Source organism: Chaetodon trifascialis, chromosome 3 (genome assembly GCF_039877785.1).
Source record: "Chaetodon trifascialis isolate fChaTrf1 chromosome 3, fChaTrf1.hap1, whole genome shotgun sequence".
NCBI classification, from domain to species: Eukaryota; Metazoa; Chordata; class Actinopteri; order Chaetodontiformes; family Chaetodontidae; genus Chaetodon; species Chaetodon trifascialis.
Genome location: NC_092058.1, coordinates 17,269,942 through 17,291,232, shown reverse-complemented (window position 1 = coordinate 17,291,232; position 21,291 = coordinate 17,269,942). Strand labels below are relative to the sequence as shown.

Genomic DNA, 21,291 nt, shown 5'->3' with positions numbered 1-21,291 from the left:
GAATGCACTGATGAAAATTGCAGACGGCAGTCGTGGTTGAGACTAATGTGGTACAGGAAGCAGAGTGTTGTTTGCTGATCTCCCTGTGGAGTTTTGGGCCAACACCTAACCCTCAGTTTAATGGCTTTCACTTTCAGTTACTTTAATCATTTTGAGCTGAGTGACCTCAGCGCAGCTTATTCCACTCTGCCGTCCCCCATGAGCAGTTCCCTCTTCTGCTTTGTTCTCCTTTCTTCTTCTTTTTTCTCCTTCTGTTGTGGGATGCAGGAAATGTCAGTTTCATCCACAGCTATCCGTGATTTTAAATGATCTCATCAACAACATTGAAATGAAATGTACTTGTGTATGAATTCATAGAGAGTGGACAAACCCAGTGACAGGACAGTCATCTGTGCTGGGTGTAAACAAAGTGTCCAATGAGTTCCACAATGTGTGTCTGCTTTAAAAGAGATCTGATAGTCAGACAGACATCTTTGAAAGTGCAGACTGCAAAACTGTCAAATTAACAGAAGATAAACATCACAAAAAAATAAGTGCACCAAGCACAGACACAAACTAAAGGTACCAAAAAAGCGTCACTCAGTATAACTCGTTTCCTCTCTCGCATCTTTTTTCAGGCCACAGGACTCTGTTTGTTGGGGTTCGGATGCCCAGGCAGAGTCATCGTCACCACAAGCCTCATGGCTCTCGGCATCGCAAGAGAGACAGAAGGGCAGGAAGCCTCGCAACACAACAGAGCGAGGAAACTGAGACAACCACCTCCAGTCATGGTAACACACACAAAACACACCAACACAAAACCTCCTCTTAGGCTACAGTGTGTTTTACTTTTCAAATCCAGCCATTTTGAAAGCTTATCCAGCCATTTATCTGTCAGAGAGAGAAACAATAGACAATAGTTGGTCACAGCTCAGTGAAGAACATGTATGTGTGTTTGCACATCCATCGGAGAGGAGGCGGTGGTTGTGAAACAAAGCTTATCAATACTGGCACCACACAGACAATCATGCGGCACTCCAGGCTAAAATTGACAAGTTCACTAATTAGTTACCAAGAACAGGAACTAGCCAGTGTGTGTGTGTGTGTGTGTGTGTGTGTGTGTGTGTGTGTGTGTGTGTGTGTGTGTGTGTATGTGTGTATGCGTGTGGTCCCAGTAGGCATGTACTGACAAAGTAAACTGTGTTGTGTGTGTTTGTGAAAGTGAACAACAGTTCACCTCTTGTTCTCCCTTCACATCCTCTCACTTCATCAGACACGCCGTCCCAGCGCGTCCAGTTCATTCTGGGCACTGAGGAGGATGCTGAACACGTGGCCCACGAGCTGTTCACCGAGCTGGATGAGATCTGTGTGAAAGATGGCAAAGATGCTGAGTGGAAAGAAACAGCCAGGTCAGGATCTCCTCTGGGAGCTGCTGGCAACGATGCTAGGAAATAAAGCTTCTGACAGCCCGGCAGCTCTGCTGCTCAACTGTTACGAAGAGGAACAAGTGTTCAAGTGGTAGTTACATCTAAAGCTTAGTGGAGATCATTTTTTGATTGGTTTGTTCAAAGCTCCAAAGAGAAGAGTGACAGAAAACACTGCTGTGATCTCATTCATGCTGCTGAAATGCCAAATACCAGTTTCACGTGCAAATGTCAAACCCTTCCCTCATATTATAGTGTGGGTGATGTTTCCCTCAAAAGCATTGTTCCTGGGAGGAAAAGGTGTAAAATGACATGTGTGTGAGGTGGGAAACATCGTTCGATTTAAGATTTAATGCTCCCTCTTTCCTGTCTGCACTGTGTTGATCTGGGCTTGTAACAAACCTGAAATGATTACAGTTTACATGGTCTGAAGACCAGCCTTGGGAATGAAGGGTTTTCACTGAGTGAAAAGAATCAGACACATTTATCAACTCACTTCTACTTACATCGAAGTGTAAGAATAACATTTTAAGAACAATGAAGACAAGAGACAAGAGTTCTTGCTCCACCTGCCATATTCTTAATGCTTAAATTTATTCTGTAATAACACAATTAGAAATTTCCAAAAAGGAAAGGAAATTTTTTTTTTTTTTTTTCAAAATCCTTCATATCTTCACTGGTATTAAACATGTGAGACAATCAAACATATTTATAAAATTAAAATCCAAACTAATATATGCAAAAGTTAGTGTAACCTTCTATGAAATGTTCAAATATATGCAAATAATAGGCTAAATGTACCTTATTCTGAATGAAATATATCTCTTTTTGACGTGTTGTTAGTGTATTTTTCATGACCAATGATATTTCATATAGTCACTCTAGAACATATCTCAAAAGGTGTGTGTTCACCTCTGTCTCTGTACTGCAGCCATCTCAGATCTACTCTGACATTTAAGAGCATTTTTAAGTCTTAAGAAATTAGCTAAAGTGACAAGATAAAAGGAATAATGAACTACCTGCTTCCAAACTTAAGTCCAAAATTCAGCTTTGAGAAGTCTGCTCTGTTGCTTGTCTTTACCTCGCAGGTGGCTGAAGTTTGAGGAAGATGTGGAGGATGGCGGGGAGAGGTGGAGCAAGCCCTACGTCGCTACTCTGTCCCTCCACAGCCTGTTTGAGCTCCGCAGCTGCATCATCAATGGCAGCGTCTTGCTTGACATGCGCGCTGACTGCATTGAAGAGATTGCGGGTGAGAATTTTTCCAACTGACATTTATTAATATCTCAGTATCACATTGTTATCTATCCTGAAGAAACAAGGCAAGCTCTGGATGATGTTGTGAGAAATCAGTTTTTATCACTTGTATAAGTGACTGGCTTTTCAAATGGATATATGAGTTCACTGTTTATTGTCCTGTCTTTCTCTTTCCTGCTCTCAAGTCGCTTCTAGCCCCTGTCCTTGAGAAAATATTAAATTCCTTGATATAAAACAGGCTCTATATCTCAGCAGAGGTGCCCGCTGGATGTGTGCTACAAATCGATTTGTCCTCCTAAGAGAGGAGACACACGAGGGGCAGGCCGAGGCTGAATCACCATTATTCTGAATGCAGAAACACACACACACAGACTCAAGCTTTCGGTCGTAAGAAAGACTAAACCTACTTTAAATTACTTTCATGTTATGTAAACATAAAGAAGCACAACATGTCTAGTATACTCACAGTACAGCAGTGCCTCTAAAGGCTCAGTGTGGCTGCTTGGTGGTTGTGTTTTACTGGAGTACTGCAGCTGAACTTCTGTTGAACCTGATTTGCATTCAAATCTGCAGTTATATGAAGCTGCCCCTACTCCACGCGCATTTGAATGCACATATGCAATTAACTATGAACCTGTAATTTGCATGCAAGCACATGACCAATGTCACACTGAACACGTGTGTCCATGAGTGACAGAATGACCACAGTGGGACAGACATGTGAATGGATGATTTACAAATGCAAACACAGGTGGTTCAGCTCTCCTCACTACACTGTCTCCTGCAATCTAATCATGGAACAGATTTGAATAAACGCAAAGAACAGTTTGCAAATTATGTTTCATGTTGCCGTCCATCCACACACACACGCAGGCACGCAGGCACGCAGGCACGCAGGCACGCACGCACATATGAAAGGTCCCAATGTTTCAAGGCTCTCCATCCGTCTGTCTTCCTCATTGTCAGATTGTGACGGGTTTATAGCCTTGTTGCCAGCCATAATTCTTCTTCTCCAGCTCTCTGCTGCACTTCTCACTTTCCTCTCTTCTCCATGTGACTCCTGCCAGCAGCACCTGGGCCCCAAACAGTAGCCAAGCTGGTAGAAGAGATGGAGACAGAAAAGATATTTCTTTATTTTACTTGTTTATTTTTGGAAGTGTGGCAAACTGCGGCCAAGAGGATGCAATAGAAAATACTTGAGGTTGTATAAAAAGCATATTCTAGTCTTTATTATCCACAGAGTACACACAAAACCTTAATGATGAAACATGCGAATGAACATCTGCAGCCTGAAGGAGCTATAGGATTACCAGAGTCTAATTCATTAAGACTGTAACGGAATAACAGGAATAAGATCTATACACTTCACAGATGATGTGGTCGAAGCTCATTGTGCCTGCTCTATTCACCACCCTGCTGTCCAGATAATTCAATTAATAAGTTTAGATCAATTCAAGTCTGACATTTGACTAATAACTGTCAGATTCTATTAGAATGTAACTTACTTTATTAAAAATTTCAGGAACTGTTAATTAACATAACGTGTGTGAACAAAACAATAAAGGAGGCTGCATACACCAATTCTTATCGACACTATTTGATGGACATCAAGTGATACGCTGGAGAAGGCAGAGCTGTTGCTGCAGTCTCAAATTACGAGGCTACGTTAGATTTACCAGTTGTTAGTTTTTTATTCAATTTCAGGCTCTTTGTGCGTTTCTCTTGTCACAGTCTTTATTAACAAGGCTGATTATACTGGCGCTAAGCTGAACACATCAGCGCTGGCCTTGAAGTGTGCTCAGAATGAATGAAGGCGCTGCAGTGTGTGTGCGTGTGTGAGTGTAAATTGATATGGAGTGTGGAGGAGGAAAGGAAAGAAGGAAGGAGACATCCAGTGTTGACTCAGCAAGTCACTATGAAAAAGAAAGGAGTGAGAGAGGGAGGAGAGCAGAAGTGGTGAGAGAGGAGACATGCTGATTATTCTCTGCAGTCACACACGACCTGATATGTTGGACACATATTGACCTTCCTCCTCCAACACTTTTCTTTCAGCACTCCCTTAACATACAGACAGATGTCTGAGGAGATTAGGACATTTTAACTGCAGCAATTAAAGGAAAAAGCATATTTTTCAAGGACAGCTCTATAGTTGGAGCATTGGGATATTTATTAACTAGCTTTTTCCCGTGCAAAGTTTGGTGATTATAAATTGATTAAAGTTTTAAAAAGTCTAATTTTAGTAACATGAGCATGTGTGCATTTGTTTGTTTGTGTGCTGCAGACATGGTGCTGGACCACCAGGAGGCATCCAATGAGCTGGACGACAGCGTGAGAGTGAAGGTTCGCGAGGCCCTGCTGAAGAGACACCACCACCAGAACGAGAAGAAGAAGAACCTGATCCCCATCGTACGCTCTATCACAGAGGGAACCCGCAAACAGTCAGAGCCCCATCTGACAGGTGGGACTGATGCTGTACAACACATGCAAACGCTTGTTGCACAAACACGTTTCTGGACAAGCGTCGTCTCAGGTTGATAGAGTTAAAACGGTTGTCACAGATCACCTTTTGGTATGAATCAAATGCAGGAATACAGTTTTATTGATTTAAATTAGAATTACTTTTGGACATCTGGCTACAGAATCAGTGCAAACTCAATAAATATGAGTTGAATTATAATTTTATTAGTCTGAGATATATTTGATTTTTAGCAGAATGATGGATGGAATAAAAGTAGAGAATAAGAGTAGACAGGAAGAGACTAAACACTAAAGATAACACTCTCTATTAAGGTGCACATGTTCACTATTAACTAGCTACTTATTAGCATGTATAATTAGTTTTTATTGATATTATGCAAGTAAGTTGTTGTACATGAATTACAATCTTAATAATTTAACCCTAACCCTAGAATAAGAGATTAATAAATGCGTTATAATGACCAATAAAGAACCAATATGCTACAAGTTTACATGCCAACAAACTAGTTAATGGTGAGTATGTGTATTAAGTAACAGACACATGGAAAAGAACAATCTCCAAGAAGTGATGCTGTGATAAGGGACAAACTGCCAAAGAAATCATTTCACTGTTCTTCAGCAAATGGGCGATATATTGGCAGATAAGCATTACTGCCTTCATAAGCCTTTTTTTTTTTTTTTCTCCATTTAGCACTTTGACAGGCTAATAAATATAAGAACTGACTCTGATTATCTCTTGCAAACCACATACACTCACACCCACACCCTTACTCTCCAGCAGGGACAGCCACATCTCCCCAGCCTCCACCAGCTACAGAGCCAGCTAAGAATGGTGGTGGACAGGACAACACCCAAGTGGACCTCAGCAAGGTGAACAAGCAGGTTTATTTCACACACTTTCTCACTGAACACTGTTTACATATATGGATGGATGCTGTAAAGACCACAATATGTGAGTGTAAGACAAAGAGTAGGCATAGTTAGGCTGACACATCTGACAACAAGTGTAAGATCTTTTTGCTTGTGCAGGGCTATCAGCTCTATGCATGCACTGTAGCACTCTGCTAAAATGTAATCAGTGTTTGCTGTGCTGTTAACATCAACTAGGTCACATAGTGCCCCCTAGGAAACAACCGGAGAACTACACTTGATCAAAGTGCATCACTTGAAGACTGTTGAGGACAGCCACCCAGGCAGCAGATAAAAGCTTCCATTCAGCCATTGATTTCCAGCTGGGCTTTTGAGTGCATATCTGGGCAGTTTAATGAAATGCAAGCTAGGTTCTCTGGCATTGGGCCACATCTACTCTTAGACATTTCTGTTTGCATTGTTATTTCTGCAGTTACAGGATGCAGTGATATGTTTGTTAAAAGATATTTACCACTGTGGGTATGAAGTCATTTATTTTGCATTCTGATGTTAACTTGTCTTGTCTCACAAGGTGGACATGCACTTCATGAAGAAGATCCCAGAGGGTGCAGAGGCCTCCAATGTACTGGTGGGAGAACTGGACTTCCTGGAGAGGCCCATCGTGGCCTTTGTCCGCCTCTCCCCTGCTGTGCTGCTCACTGGACTCACTGAGGTCCCCATACCTACCAGGTAGATGACCCTCTGCAGATACATAAACAATGGCTTAGTTATCAAATCAAATTGTGTGAATTCAACAATCCATGAAGGATTTGCATACTCTAAATAATCTGCTCAAATATCAGGTTCCTCTTCATCCTCCTGGGCCCAGACGGAAAGGCTCAGCAATACCATGAAATTGGACGCTCCATGGCAACCATCATGACGGATGAAGTAAGAACTCTCTGTTATTTTAAATCTAGCTTCAGAAACTCTCTTGCGAAGGCAGGCTGTTAAGCTTCACGTCTCTCTGGACCAGATCTTCCATGATGTAGCTTACAAGGCAAAGGACAGAAGTGACCTGCTGGCAGGGATAGATGAGTTCCTGGACCAGGTGACGGTCTTACCACCGGGAGAGTGGGACCCCTCCATCCGCATCGAGCCCCCAAAGAATGTCCCCTCTCAGGTATGCAGCCATGATGACACAGAGATTTTGCTTTTCAGGTTTGAATTTGGGCTACAACAAACACAGCTCCTTTTTCATTTTTGTTATTGGGTGCCTGCAGGAGAAGAGGAAGATGCCTGGAGTCCCGAATGGCACAGCCTGCCAGGTTGAGGAAGAGCTACATGCTGAGCACCACGGGCCAGAGCTGCAGAGAACTGGAAGGTAAGCTGACTTACACTGGCTTGTTGCTCCAGTAATATGCGTTATAATACGTGGTAAATATAGACACCAAATTCAGATGTCAAAAAGCAAGATGTATGTTCAAATATGCAATATGAATGTCAGGATAAGCTATCAGGTAAACAGCCAGCAAACAAACATGTATTCAGCACTTGTTATATTCTATGAAGGGATGTGTGGAAGCCTGGAGCTGAGTTTAACACTCACCACCACGTCTGTCGGCTTCCGCAGCTACAAAGTCTAAATTTGGATTTGTGAGCAGCTGAGGTGGGACAAGCAAGTGACAGCCACAGTGGCCAAGTGTGACAGCCTGAAAGACAAACGTGCATCAGCTCTCATTTTATTTCTTTAAAGGTTCATCCTCTGATAATCTTGTTTGTTGCTGACATCCAGTTGTTTAACTTTTCATCTTGCTGCAGTGATGCAGAAGTGTACACCAGGATACTGTGACATCAGTGACAGCCAACTACACCATTAATGTTCTGGGTGTGGTCAGAGGTGATACATGAATTGAAACATAATCAGCTTGGTGTGAATTCCTCCATAATAAGCCTTCACATCCACGCAGGTTTGAAGTTATTCTGACTGATCAGACCTCTGCACAGGTGGAGCTAAACTGGAATTACACAAGGTCACTAAACTCAGTGTGCCAATAGCTGGTGCATAAGGAAAGTAAGGGAGATCAAGCACAGTCTGTACACAGTTTAGGAAAGAGGTCAAATCAGATGAATGAAAACACCTCTGTGTGAGGACCATGGCTGTGCAGGGCCTTGAATTATCTTACTTACTTAGTGAAAGAGTCATCTTAAAACTGCCACCGTGACACACTGTAAAAGAAGCAGAAATTCTGTGACATGAAATTATACTTGTACTTTTTCCTAATCATTTCTTGAAAGTGATTAAATAATGGCCAGTTTCCCCCTTAAAGGAATAGTTTGACTTTAGAAATATGCTTATTGGCTTTCTTGCCAAGAGTAAGGCAGATGAGTGCACTGCACTTCATTTGACAATGGAAGTGACTCTGCAGCATTGGACCATCATGTAATACCCATAATATGTCAGCTTGACATTACATGTCTCGTTTATCTCAGATTGTTGTCTAAATCTCGTCTTTTGTTGCGTGCCATGGTCAGGTTGTTCGGTGGTCTGATACTGGACATCAAGAGGAAAGCTCCGTTCTATTTGAGTGACTTTAAGGACGGCATGAGCCTCCAGTGTGTGGCCTCTTTCCTCTTCCTCTACTGTGCCTGCATGTCTCCTGTCATCACCTTCGGAGGACTGCTGGGCGAGGCGACAGAGGGACGCATCGTAAGAGCACAAACGCACTCAGACATACACTCAAACAGAGCTGATCACTGTACTTGTATGCTGCAATGTGATTGGAACATTATTAACATTACATTGTAGATGTGACTGAACTACACACTAGATGTACAGTACTCTCTGTATCTCCACCCTGTGCTCCAGAGTGCCATAGAGTCCTTACTTGGTGCGTCTATGACTGGAGTAGTGTACTCCATCTTTGCTGGTCAGCCTCTCACCATTCTGGGTAGCACAGGTCCTGTGCTGGTTTTTGAGAAAATCCTCTTCAGGTTCTGCAAGTATGTATTACATCAACCTCTCTGTGACATTTTTCTCATCACCACCCTGACATTTGTTTTGCTAACTGATCTTCTTCCCGTCTCACATCAGGGACTACGACCTGTCCTATCTGTCACTGAGGACCTGCATCGGCCTGTGGACGGCCCTGCTGTGTTTGGTGTTGGTTGCCACAGATGCCAGCTCTCTGGTGTGCTACATCACTCGCTTCACAGAGGAGGCCTTTGCCGCCCTCATCTGCCTCATCTTCATCTACGAGGCCCTGGAGAAGCTCTTCCACCTGGGAGAAGTCTACCCCTTCAATGCACACAGCGAACTGGACAAACTCACACTGGCCTAGTGAGGAACAAAATGTTCACTGTGCTCATTTCCTTAAGCTTTCACCTGCATGCTCAGATTTTTAGCTGTTCATTGTGGGTTTTTCCCTGTGCATTATTCTTCTTGAAGAATATACGCTCATTTTCTCTCACTATGCAGCTCTGCCTTTGTTGTCTCTTCATTCCTGCTCTCCTCCAAAAGCCTTAAGATCACATCCTTGCATGCAGTCACCTTTGTGTCTGGCCTAATTTGACTGATAAAAGCCATGTGAGCCCATCTTTTTTAGTCAGCCGCTGAGAGCCACACTCTCTGCCTCTCTCCCTGTGCAGCTGTAAGTGTGCAGAGCCTGATAATCCCAGTAATAAAACCTTAGAGCTGTGGAGTAAGAGCAACATCACAGCCTCCTCTGTACCCTGGACCAACCTCACTGTCAAGGTAATGTAACTATGTGGAAACACACACACAGACAAACACAAACACACACACTTCTTAATCTAAGTGTAACTTTCGCATGATAGCACACATTTGCTCCAACGTGTTTACTTTTGTTAACATTCAACTAACCCCCTCACCCTCCCTTGAGCAGCAAACCTCTCTTAAGGACCTTTGCAAACACTGACAAGGACATTAAATCGATTAACCCTTCACTGCTGTGCACACCAAAGCCTTGACTTGCTACTGCTGCATTGTGTGTTTTTTTTCTCTCCGCTTTGCAGACTCTCCCAGTCTGTCAGATAATTTAGATAAAACAGTCTTTTGTTCTGTTTTTTCTTCAGTCCTCTGAGGCCATTTTGTTCTAATATAACCTCTGTGAATCTCTGCAGGAGTGTATCAGTCTGCAGGGCCACTTTGTTGGGACGGCATGTGGTCATCATGGCCCCTACACCCCAGATGTTCTCTTCTGGTCAACCATCTTGTTCTTCTCCACCTTCTTCATGTCTGCCTTCCTCAAACAATTCAAGACCAGCCGCTATTTCCCCACTAAGGTAATTAACCATTATGACTGCTCACTAAGCGAGGGGTTGTCAAACCTGACCTGCCACATCAGTAAGTACTGACTACTGACAGTTGTTATCTCCTGTGCCCAGGTGAGGTCCATGATCAGTGACTTTGCAGTGTTCCTCACCATTGCTGTCATGGTTCTGCTCGACTATGTCATCGGAGTGCCCTCCCAGAAGTTGAAGGTGCCCAGCAAATTCCAGGTATAGAGGAAATGTTAGTAATAATGTGGATCTTCATAGAAAACTGAACATGGTTAGGGTTGAATCATGGCCTCACTCCTCTTTAATGGGATCCTCCAGCCTACCAGAGATGACCGAGGTTGGTTGATCAATCCCATCGGGCGCAACCCATGGTGGACAGTCTTGGCTGCATCTATTCCTGCTCTTCTGTGCACCATCCTCATCTTCATGGACCAACAGATAACTGCCGTCATCATCAACCGCAAAGAGCACAAACTGCTGGTAAGAAAAAAATCTGAAAATTCAGATCATCCAGCTGCCGTATGAGCGTGCATCTCTGCACTATTGCTTCCAGCGCACACTGGAGATGAGCTGTGCATGCACTTGTCTGTCCTCTCTGCAGAAGGGCTGCGGGTATCACCTGGACCTGCTGATGGTCGGGGTGATGCTGGCAGTGTGCTCCATCATGGGCTTGCCGTGGTTCGTAGCTGCCACGGTCCTGTCCATCTCTCACGTCAACAGCCTGAAGCTGGAGTCAGAGAGCTCGGCTCCAGGAGAGCAGCCTCGCTTCCTGGGCATCAGAGAACAGAGGCTGACTGGCCTGGTCATCTTCCTGCTCATGGGCTGCTCTGTATTCATGACTGGAGTCCTGCAGGTTAGTCAGACAAGCTATGCAATGCTGCCCCCCTCTGGCTGGGACAATTAGTCAAAGTAGTGACGCTCACAAAGAGTAAAAATACCAAAAGCTCACTTTTGTATGTTTTTTTTTCCAGTTCATTCCTATGCCAGTGCTGTATGGTGTTTTCCTTTACATGGGAGTGTCTTCATTAAAAGGCATCCAGGTAATGTCACATCTGACACATAAATGTGACACAGGGACATTACAGCACAGCGTGGTACAGATGCTTGTCAATAAAGCCAGAATGCATATAATTTGAACTTCTCTGACTTTTGCACCCCCTACTTTTCAGGGCTGAATTCATTTTCTACAGTCCAAAACTTAGGAATAATTTGCAAGATGTTATAATCACTGGCATTTAGACAGATGTTTTCAACTCTTACTATATTATCACTTCAGCTGGCAATAATTCCAATGCAAAAATGTTCCAAGTTGTTCTCTTGCCCTCTCCATCCCAGCTTCTTATTAATTTGCCTGTCCCTCTTACACCCTCTCCTGATCTAATTAATTCTGCTGCAGTTCAGAGAGGCCTAACAGTTAATTGCGAGACCAATCTAACTCAATTTGTCTTTCATAATCACTCCCTTTCTCTTGCCATATTCGCCATCTGTCCCTGCTCTCATTAATTCATTTCTCTCGTTACCCTCTCTGTATTTAACTTCCCCACCACCTGTGTTCGTTGTCATCCTTTTCTCAGTTCTTTGACCGGCTGAAGTTGTTTGGCATGCCAGCGAAACACCAGCCAGACTTCATTTACCTGCGCCATGTCCCCTTGAGGAAGGTGCACCTGTTCACTGTCACCCAGCTCACTTGTCTGGTGCTGCTCTGGGTCATCAAGACGTCACGCGCTGCTATCGTCTTCCCCATGATGGTGAGATGATCACAGCCAACATCCACCTCTCTCTCATCATTTGTCTCTCCAGCAAAATAACGGGCTTGTTTTTTCTCCTGTGTCTGCAGGTGCTGGCTCTGGTTTTCGTCCGCAAGCTGCTGGACTTGTGTTTCTCTAAGCGAGAGCTGAGTTACCTGGATGACTTAATGCCTGAATGGAAGAAAAAGAACCTTGACGATGCCTCCAAAACGATAGAAGAGGTAGCGTTGCTTGAATCTTGAAACATACAAATGAAAAATAAATAAAAATGCGTGACTGCATGTCTGTGGTGGGGCTGTGTGTCTTTTAGGAATCACAAGTTATGCTCAGTGAAAAAAAGGGAGATACTGTGCAGATTCCCATGGAGAGCAACAAACCTGCTCAGACCCCAAGAGCACATGACCCCAGGTGAATGCACACACACACACACACACACACACACACACACACACACACACACACACACACACACACACACACACACACATTTAAATGGCCTGGACAGACATCAGAGGATCAGTTTCACTCTCCAGTCTATCTGTATGTATGCTCGTCTTGTTTGGGTGTGCTGGTCTGTTTTCAAGTGCAACCGTGTACAACTAACATGCTAAGACCTCTCCCTAAGCCCCAAATCAACCCCCAACCTTATCCCTTATCTGCTTTCTGCTCTCATCCTCCTTTTCCTCTCCCTGCCCCTCAGGTGTGACCCCTCTGATATTAATATATCTGATGAAATGTCTAAAACCACCGTGTGGAAATCCCTCAACTCCAATCAAAAGGACACTCGTCCTGTGGCTGCTAAGAAGGCAAGGCCACACCCTCTCTTTCCTCACCCCCATCATGTGGAAATATTCCTGGTGCACATTGTGGTCACTTCTTTTGTGCTTGGCAATTGTTGCTCCAACTTGTGATTGCAAGTTTAGGGCTGCCGAACTGTGCTCTGTGCTGTGCTAATTCTGGGTTGGTATGTTTTTACTCTGCAGGATTGAAGGGATCACATTCATAGATGAGTAACGTCCACAGTCCTGGCAGACTCAGCTGTGATGCTTGACTGAAGTTCTGGACCACAGGACACTGCGATTTGGCTGCTTTGACCGTCAGCTTCTTCAGTGCTTAGAGAAACCAGTCTCGGTGATTTGTACCAGCTACCCACAAACACATAACACTGTCCACAAACCACACAGAGACATAGACGCACACATGAACTTCTATCTTTGTCAGGACCGGAAATGTGTTTAGAATCTGATTCCCCATCAACATTAAAGCCAGTGCTAACCTAATCCTACTCAGACACCTTAAACAAGAAACTAGCACGAACCTCAGCTATCTTAACCATCTTAATCAGTTAACCAGTGGAAAACCCTCATCTCAGCCATCATCATCTTCTGCTTTCAACTTTTTATGAAATGAGACAAGGAAGAAAGTCCCTAGTGATGAGGTCTGGCCCGTACACAGCTTTGGCCTCCCATCCTAATTAAACACCTGTGAAAATTCAACAGTATTGAACTGCTCAATTTTAATTAATTTGTACAGAGCAACAAGACAGGCTCTGATAATCTGCAATCTAGAGACAAATCCTGGAGCTGCTCCATTCACAGTCACACCAAATAATGGAACAACTGCGAGGACACTGTGACAGCTGCTGGCAGCCATGATGATTTCGCTGAGATATAGGGACACTGGCTGATTCACAGATGAAAGCGATTCATTTAAACTCCTCTGGATGTAACATCTCAAACAGCTCTACAGTCAGTAAATGGGTGTCAAAAGTCTATCTCCAAAAATATCAACCTAAAAGTCAAGATGGGCTGTTTTCAGGGAACAGCGACACAGCTGTTGCCTGTCTATAAATATCAGCTTTACTGCCCAACATCAATGAAACAGCCCGTTGTAAATTCTCTTGTTTAATATTAGAACTAGCCACAGCCATACCAGTAAACTGAACCTTAGCACAGATATAAACCAGGAATATTCTCAGTTTCCATTTTATTGACTGATTAACTGATGGAGGTCAATATAACAATCCTGAAATGAAACTGTTGTGGGAAAGTGGACGATATAGTACTGTGGCGCTGTTGAAGGTGTTTCTATTCTTTTGTTCGCCTGTTGTTAATTAATGAGGAGAGTCTAACAACTGCATTTGTTTAAGTGTGTCCAATAAATGCTTTCTCTTCCTACCATTTTAATATGCAATAATGTATTTTGGCTACTTATAAGCTGTAAACCCAACATGGAGATATTATCACCTTTAAAGTTGATATTGTGAACTTGTTAGCAAACTGTTGCTTATTTACACACCCAGCAGATGTGGAGCAACACAAGCTGTTAAGCTGCTGAATGTTCCAACTATGTTCACCAGCCGGTCACTAACTTTGCCTGTTGGCTGTTTCGTGAACAACAGTAAAGTTACAGGTTGGAAAATCAGTTGAAATAAGGTATGAAGTTCTGTAATGCTGAGGGGAACTGCAGATTTGGATGATAACTTACTGTCTGGTCATCACTACAAGCGAGGCCCTTCAAATACAAGTGGGCATGTGATCTGCTGTTTTATAAAAATGCTGATTGTAATGGCTTTAAGTACATTTTGTCCTCACAAAGATAGAAGAGCACACACACATAACAACAACAACAACCTCTCTACACCCCTTTTTCACCCTTTCATCGTAAACAACACCCAGGTTTCCCTCCTCCACTGTACACTCAGCTGGGCGTTATGATGGAGTGAAAATGCTCCTATGAAATCAAACCAGGTTCTTTTTAATAATTTCTAGGTAGGTTTATCAGTCATCACTCCTTAAATCTACTAGAGCCTCTTTTTATTTAATGTGCCATCACTGGGGTCTTTTTCTAATAGTGATGATATGGTGGATTATTTGGTAGATTTTAGAAATACATTGCAGGTTCAGTAGTACTTAGACAAATCCTCTTTTGGGGCAAAAATCTTTGTGTCAGTCGTGTGTGATGATGTAAACTGAAAACTGTAAATGTTAGAAGACCCACTTCAGTTGAAGCAGTGGCATCAATAATGTGTTTATGGAGGCGTAACCTTTTTCCCTTTATGGATGTCTGTCTTTGAACTAATGACTGTGTAGGATGGAGGTTGCTCTTACAGAATCTTTGTCATGTTTTAGTACAGTGTCTTATTTCTTTACCTCAAACGAGTTCATGAATGCTCCTGCAAGGCACTTTGGGTGATGTCCGGTCAGGGGAAACCACATCGGGTAAATGGTTGCGTGTGTGTGTGAAAGAGAGAGAGAGTGTGTGTGTATCCCTTGGAGTATCAGGAAAATGAGTTTTTAATTTTTGAATTTTCTTCTTCTTCTTTTTTTTTTTTTTTTTTTTGAGGGGCGCTACATAATTTTCTTTTGAGCAATAATTCACCGCAAATCCAACCCAAATTAACCTTTGGGTCATCTTTGGGATGACCAACTCTATGTTTATGAGGGTCCTTTTGTGCCAGTGTAACCTTTTTTATCCGTGCCTGAGTGGAACAGAGGCAGTTCAGGAGAATGTACAAATTGAGGCCAGAAAGCACTTTCATTGCATGTGCCAAAAAGAAAATTTCAGCAATTCCGCACAAGTTAAAGACAATATCTTGCCATTGTCTCACTTAAACTCATTATGTGGATTCCTGAGACATGTTTGGGTAAACAAGGTTCTACTGTAAGAAGCTCTCCCTCATGTTATACCATCAGAGTGTCTGATGTCTTTAATTAATTTAGGATAGGTCTCTCAGAGCCAGAGGGAGCAGGCGGCGTGAAAGAATGACCTTCAGTAACATTTTGTTTGTAGCTGCACTTTCTGTAGATAAAGAATTTGTGATATATTTTATTTTCAAGAGATCTATTAAGCAAATAAATGATTTTACAATAATTTATTATTCATTACAATAATATTTTAGATATAAAATTCCAATGTGTTCTCTTTGCTTTATGTATATATATGTAATAAGCAAGATGAGCTCAGAGAAAGGCTGAAGAATGCAGCACATGAATAATGTATTTATATGAATGAATTCCATAAAATGATTTTAAAGGTCATGACACAAAGAGAAAAGAGCACTGATGGTGTAATAAAGCAGGATTGTCACACCCTTTTGCTCTCGATGGAGGACCTGGAGAGCCTTGAACCTGCCTGTGAATCGATTATTGATTGATATTTAAGAGAATAAAAGAAAAGATGGAGCGAAAAGAGAATAAAAACAAGGATTAATGGAAAAACTTTTCAAATATTTTTTCAGACATTTTGGCCTCTATCTTTATGACTATGTATGTTTCACTGAACAGCAACCACTGTGGACACTGGTAAATTATGATGTAATAAATATATATTCTGTAATTATAGCTATATGAAACTGACTGAGCAAAGTTAGTTACACATCAATACATGTCTAAAGTTAGCTAACAGTGGCTACCAAAAGTTAATACCAGACAAGTAAGACTGAAGCAACAAAACCTCTGAATGTACTGAACAGATTAATGGTGAGTTTTATTGCTTATGAATTCAATTTGCAAGAGGAAGAATGTGTAAAATATCAGAGAATAAACAAAATAATCCATTAAAAATGATGCATTTAAGATATTCAATCCATTAATTGATGGCTTCATGTGGTCATTTTGAAATCCAGTTAAAAATCAGTTCATGATTTGTTTTACAACCATTTTCAAGGCTACTTCCTCAATAGTCCCCATCATTTCTATTCAAGTGACTTCAAAGCAAAGTGCACAAGTGCAGTAATCTATCAATGTAACATCATGCAGTAATACCTCCTCCAAGACACGTATGAAAGTCTTGTGTTTGCTGTCTGCTTCGACTTTTTCATACTTTTGAATGTGAATAGTTTGTGTGTGGCAGAGGACCCATAACTAAACTAAATAATGGCATGACTTAATACTATTCACCATGTAAATATATATTCTAAGTCAAATGCGTGAGTGCTAACAAACGCTGTGTAAACTGAGAAAAAAATATGAAGAAGTACTTCCATAATGGACCAGACCAAATCGTGAAAAACACTTTTAAACACCCAGTGTTCAAAGACTGTAGATGTGACAAAAAGAACGTAATTATTTAGCAAATGTTGAAGCAATTTTAACAAGCATCATGTGTCTTAACCTTCATTTTTAACTCATTAATGTATATGTGAATGTATGGTAAACATACAGTTAATTGCCTTCAGTGTACTGTAGGTTTACTGCATATACATGTGACCAACACAGGTCACAAATTTTAATGGATGTGAGTATAAATATATGTGCCGTACGTGTGTGCCAGTCGTAGAATACATAACCACTTCATTTTTGACCTTTGGCCGCCTTACATTTGACCACAAACAGACCTTTTAAAAGCCATTAATGAGGCACAGGCTTTCAAAAAACAATAATTTCTGTGTCCCATTTCTTTGTTTCATAAAAATACAGCAAGAGATGTTTCAGATTCTTTCCTGTCTGAATCTCCACTTCATTTTTATGAGTAGCTGTAAGTGAAAACTGTGCACTGTGTGAGGCTATGTCCTTCAAAATATGAATAGAAGACAAAACCAGTGTCTGTTTCAAGGACAAGGTCTGTTTGACGGAAGAGGAAAAGAAGGAGAGATGAGGAGAGTCAGAAAGCAGGGGAAGGAGCACCTGTACTGCAGAAACCTTAAACCTATAGTCTTGGAGCCATAGAAAGAGTGATGCCTTGTCTCTTCAACCACTGAATGATTAGTCTCGGGCAAAATGATTCTACATGTTTTATATGTATATGTAATTTAATTTTTGACTATGGAAAAATGAAAAATAAACACTTACAGTTGAAATGAAAGAAGTTTTGTTTGAGTTATTGCATCATGTTAGTTTTAACAGGCGATACAGCAATGTAATGTATTTTCATGTATTTACAGAGTTGTACCACTAGGTGGCAGCAGAGACAAAATCCTTTCAAGTAGTTTCTTCCTGTGAGGACTTCGCCTTCCTAATATTTACTTACATTTAAGACTGTTACATAATTTTAAGACAGACAAACACTGGTCACACTCATGAGGTGTCTAAACCTCTTTCCTCTCTCTTTTTCCTTCCTCCTAACCTCTTGGAGCTGTTTCCACTTTCATTGGGCTGTCCCCTCCCTCCTTGTGCCGCACCCCTCCCCCGGTTTTTATCCTGAGGTGAGAACACAGTGTGCACATCTGGAGGTGATCCCGACTGCAAAGGAGTAGCCTGTGGGAAGGGCTATGAGGTTAAAGATGCACTGCACCCTCTATGTATATATCTACATGTGCATGTATGCCTTGAGGGCGTCATGTGATCCTGACTCCCAAATGCCCGTGATTACAAACAGCTGGCAGGCTGCGGCCTCAACCAATTGGTCGAACTGTCGGCTGTGACATCAGGTGGAAGGAGCAAAGTGGGTGGGACGTTTTAGATGGTTTTTACCTAATGAAATGAATCAGGGATCAGCAACATTATGATGATCCACCAACCCTGAATGGTGAATCTGGATCCCCCACACAGTGTTTGACTGTTACCAGCTGGCCAGAATACTCCTCATATTTACCCACTGTGTAATTTAAGTCTGTGTATTGCATTGATTATTATCATGTGGGTCCAGTGGCATTGTGGCTCAGCTGAGGAGGGACTCTGGCCTTATTTCTCTGTTCTTTCACATTCAAAGAAGTCCTTTGTGCTCATGTGAAGGTCTTGTGTTTTTGTAAAGGAAAGCTGAAGAGCAAACTGGGGCTGGAATGCAGACTGGAATGCATGTTTCTTCTGCAGGACTGCCACAAAATGCTGAATGATTAGCAGTCATTAAGAGGTATTAATGTTAGTGCTATGCAGTGTCCTACATTTAGCATGGAGCATCTGAGGGTGTGCAGCGGGAGGTTTTCACAACAGATCTGTCACAACAGGAAAAGCACAAGTATAACTAATAATATTAATGATATGCGCCATGTGTAGGTTTGCCACTAAGGTATGCAAAGGAAGCAAACCTCATAATACCTGAAGGTGACACACCTGTATGGAATGTGGCCATTATTACAGTTACAGCGGTGTTTGACAAACACAATAGCTGTCTTGAATATATAGTTAGACATTTCTAAAAATACTCTATTGTCATCCATTCAATGTTATTTAGGACTACAGGAACTTATCAGATGATTCTTCAATTGTTTGTCACCCAAGTGTTACCAGATTGCTTGTTGTGAGTTAGAGAAGATTGATATCACTCTTAAATCTATACCACAAATATGCCGCTACCATCCACAACTGGTTAGCTTAGCTTAACATAATGACTGGAAACGGGGGAAACAGCCACCGTGGCAAGCTGTTGTTTTTACACTTTCTGAACAGACCAAGTGAGATACAGCATGTTAGTGAGCTTTAGAGGTGCTGGCTGTAGATTGTGTTACCTTTGGCCAGAGTCATACTAGCTGTCTCCCCCTGTTTCCAGCCTTTATGATAAGCTTAGCTAACCAGCTACTGGCCCCACCTACATATTTATTGTACCCATGTGAGAGTGGTATGGATATACTTATACACTCATAAAACACATAAGAGTATTTCCCACAATGTGAACCTGTTCCTTTAAGAAAGGTATACAGTGCTGTGAAAATGCATTTGCCCCCTCCCTGATTTCTTACTATTTTGCATATTTGTCACACAAACGTTTCAGATCATCACACAGATTTTAATATTAGACAAACATAACCTGAGTAAATACAAAATGCAGTTTTTAAATAATGATTTTATTTATTAAGGGAAAAAAGCTATCCAAACCTACATGACCCTATGTGAAAAAGTAATTGCCCCCCTTGTTAAATCATGAGTCAACTGTCAACTGTGTCAACCACACTTTTTTGGAAAGCTGAGTTCAATTTCACTAACCACACCCAGGCCTGATTACTGCCAGACCTGTTCAATTAAGAAATCACTTAAATACAATCTGTCTGAGAAAGTGAAGTAGGATGCGAGATCTGGAGCAGAAACGCATCATGCCACGATCTAAAGAAATTCAAGAACAAATGAGAAACAGAGTAATTGAAATCAATCAGTCTGGAAAGGGTTACAAAGCCATTTCTAAGGCTTTAGGACTCCAGCGAACCACGGTGAGAGTCCTTATCCACAAATGGAGAAAACTGGGAACAGTGGTGAACCTTCCCAGGAGTGGTCGGCCTACCAAAATTACTCCAAGAGCGCAAGGACAACTCATCCAGGAGGTCACAAAAGAACCCAGAACAACATCTAAAGAAGTGCAGGCCTCACTTGCCTCTGTTAAGGTCAGTGTTCATGATTCAACAATAAGAAAGAGACTGGGCAAAAATGGCATCCATGAGAGTTCAAAGGCAAAAACCACTACTGACCAAAAAGAGCACAAAGGCTCATCTCACATTTGCCAAGAAACATCTTGATGATCCCCAAGACGTTTGGAAAAATATTCTGTGGACTGACGAGACAAAAGTTGAACTTTTTGGAAGGTGTGCATCCTGTTACATCTGGCGTTAAAAGAACACAGCATTTGATAGAAAGAACATGATACCAACAGTCAAACGTGGTGGTAGGGTGATGGTCTGGGGCTGCTTTGCTGCTTCAGGACCTGGACGACTTGCTGTGATTGGAACCATGAATTCTGCTGTCTACCAGAAAATCTTGAAGAAGAACGTTCGGCCATCAGTTCGTGACCTCAAGCTCAAGCGCACTTGGGTTATGCAACAGGACAACGACCCGAAACACACCAGCAAGTCCACCTCTGAAAGGCTTAAAACAAAATTAAGGTTTTGGAGTGGCCAAGTCAAAGTCCAGACTTAAATCCAACTGAAATGCTGTGGTGTGACCTTAAATGGGCAGTTCCTGCCCGAAAACCCTCCAATGTGGCTGAGTTAAAACAATTCTGTGAAGAAGAGCGGGCCAAAATTCCTCCACAGCGATGCAAAAGACTCTTTGCCAGTTATCGCAAATGCTTCATTGCAGTTATTGTTGCTGTGGGTGGCACAACCAGTTATTAGGTTCAGGGGGCAATTACTTTTTCACATAGGGTCATGTAGGTTTGGATAGCTTTTTTCCTTAATAAATAAAATCATTATTTAAAAACTGCATTTTGCCTTTACATGAGTAATGGGTATGTTTGTCTAATATTAAAATTTGTGTGATGATCTGACACATTTAAGTATGACAAATATGCAAAAAAATAAGACATCTAGAAGGGGGCAAATAGTTTTTCCACAGCACTGTAAATCCTGCTCATGGTTTCTATTTGTTCAGCGTTAGCTCAGTTTTCACAGA

General features: G+C 42.0%; 1 protein-coding gene across 3 annotated transcripts in view; it reads left to right on the top strand.

Moving 5' to 3' along the window:
* The window catches only part of slc4a8 (solute carrier family 4 member 8), a 30,383-nt gene extending 12,541 nt beyond the window's left edge, over positions 1-17,842 (top strand). The window contains exons 3-25 of one of the 3 annotated variants that reach the window (XM_070957659.1): positions 618-770; positions 1,253-1,388; positions 2,492-2,652; positions 4,939-5,115; positions 5,914-6,005; positions 6,577-6,734; positions 6,848-6,935; positions 7,021-7,167; positions 7,268-7,368; positions 8,520-8,694; positions 8,854-8,987; positions 9,079-9,324; positions 9,633-9,738; positions 10,128-10,289; positions 10,392-10,505; positions 10,605-10,766; positions 10,888-11,139; positions 11,258-11,326; positions 11,861-12,034; positions 12,124-12,255; positions 12,345-12,442; positions 12,735-12,840; positions 13,018-17,842. In XM_070957659.1, coding sequence (XP_070813760.1) covers positions 618-770; positions 1,253-1,388; positions 2,492-2,652; positions 4,939-5,115; positions 5,914-6,005; positions 6,577-6,734; positions 6,848-6,935; positions 7,021-7,167; positions 7,268-7,368; positions 8,520-8,694; positions 8,854-8,987; positions 9,079-9,324; positions 9,633-9,738; positions 10,128-10,289; positions 10,392-10,505; positions 10,605-10,766; positions 10,888-11,139; positions 11,258-11,326; positions 11,861-12,034; positions 12,124-12,255; positions 12,345-12,442; positions 12,735-12,840; positions 13,018-13,023 — 3,149 coding nt within the window. In that variant the 3' untranslated portion in view covers positions 13,024-17,842. The remainder of the gene's footprint in view (positions 1-617; positions 771-1,252; positions 1,389-2,491; positions 2,653-4,938; positions 5,116-5,913; positions 6,006-6,576; positions 6,735-6,847; positions 6,936-7,020; positions 7,168-7,267; positions 7,369-8,519; positions 8,695-8,853; positions 8,988-9,078; positions 9,325-9,632; positions 9,739-10,127; positions 10,290-10,391; positions 10,506-10,604; positions 10,767-10,887; positions 11,140-11,257; positions 11,327-11,860; positions 12,035-12,123; positions 12,256-12,344; positions 12,443-12,734; positions 12,841-13,017) is intronic. The other 2 variants (XM_070957668.1, XM_070957677.1) reach the window with 2 other exon arrangements.
* The last annotated feature ends 3,449 nt before the right edge of the window (positions 17,843-21,291 follow it).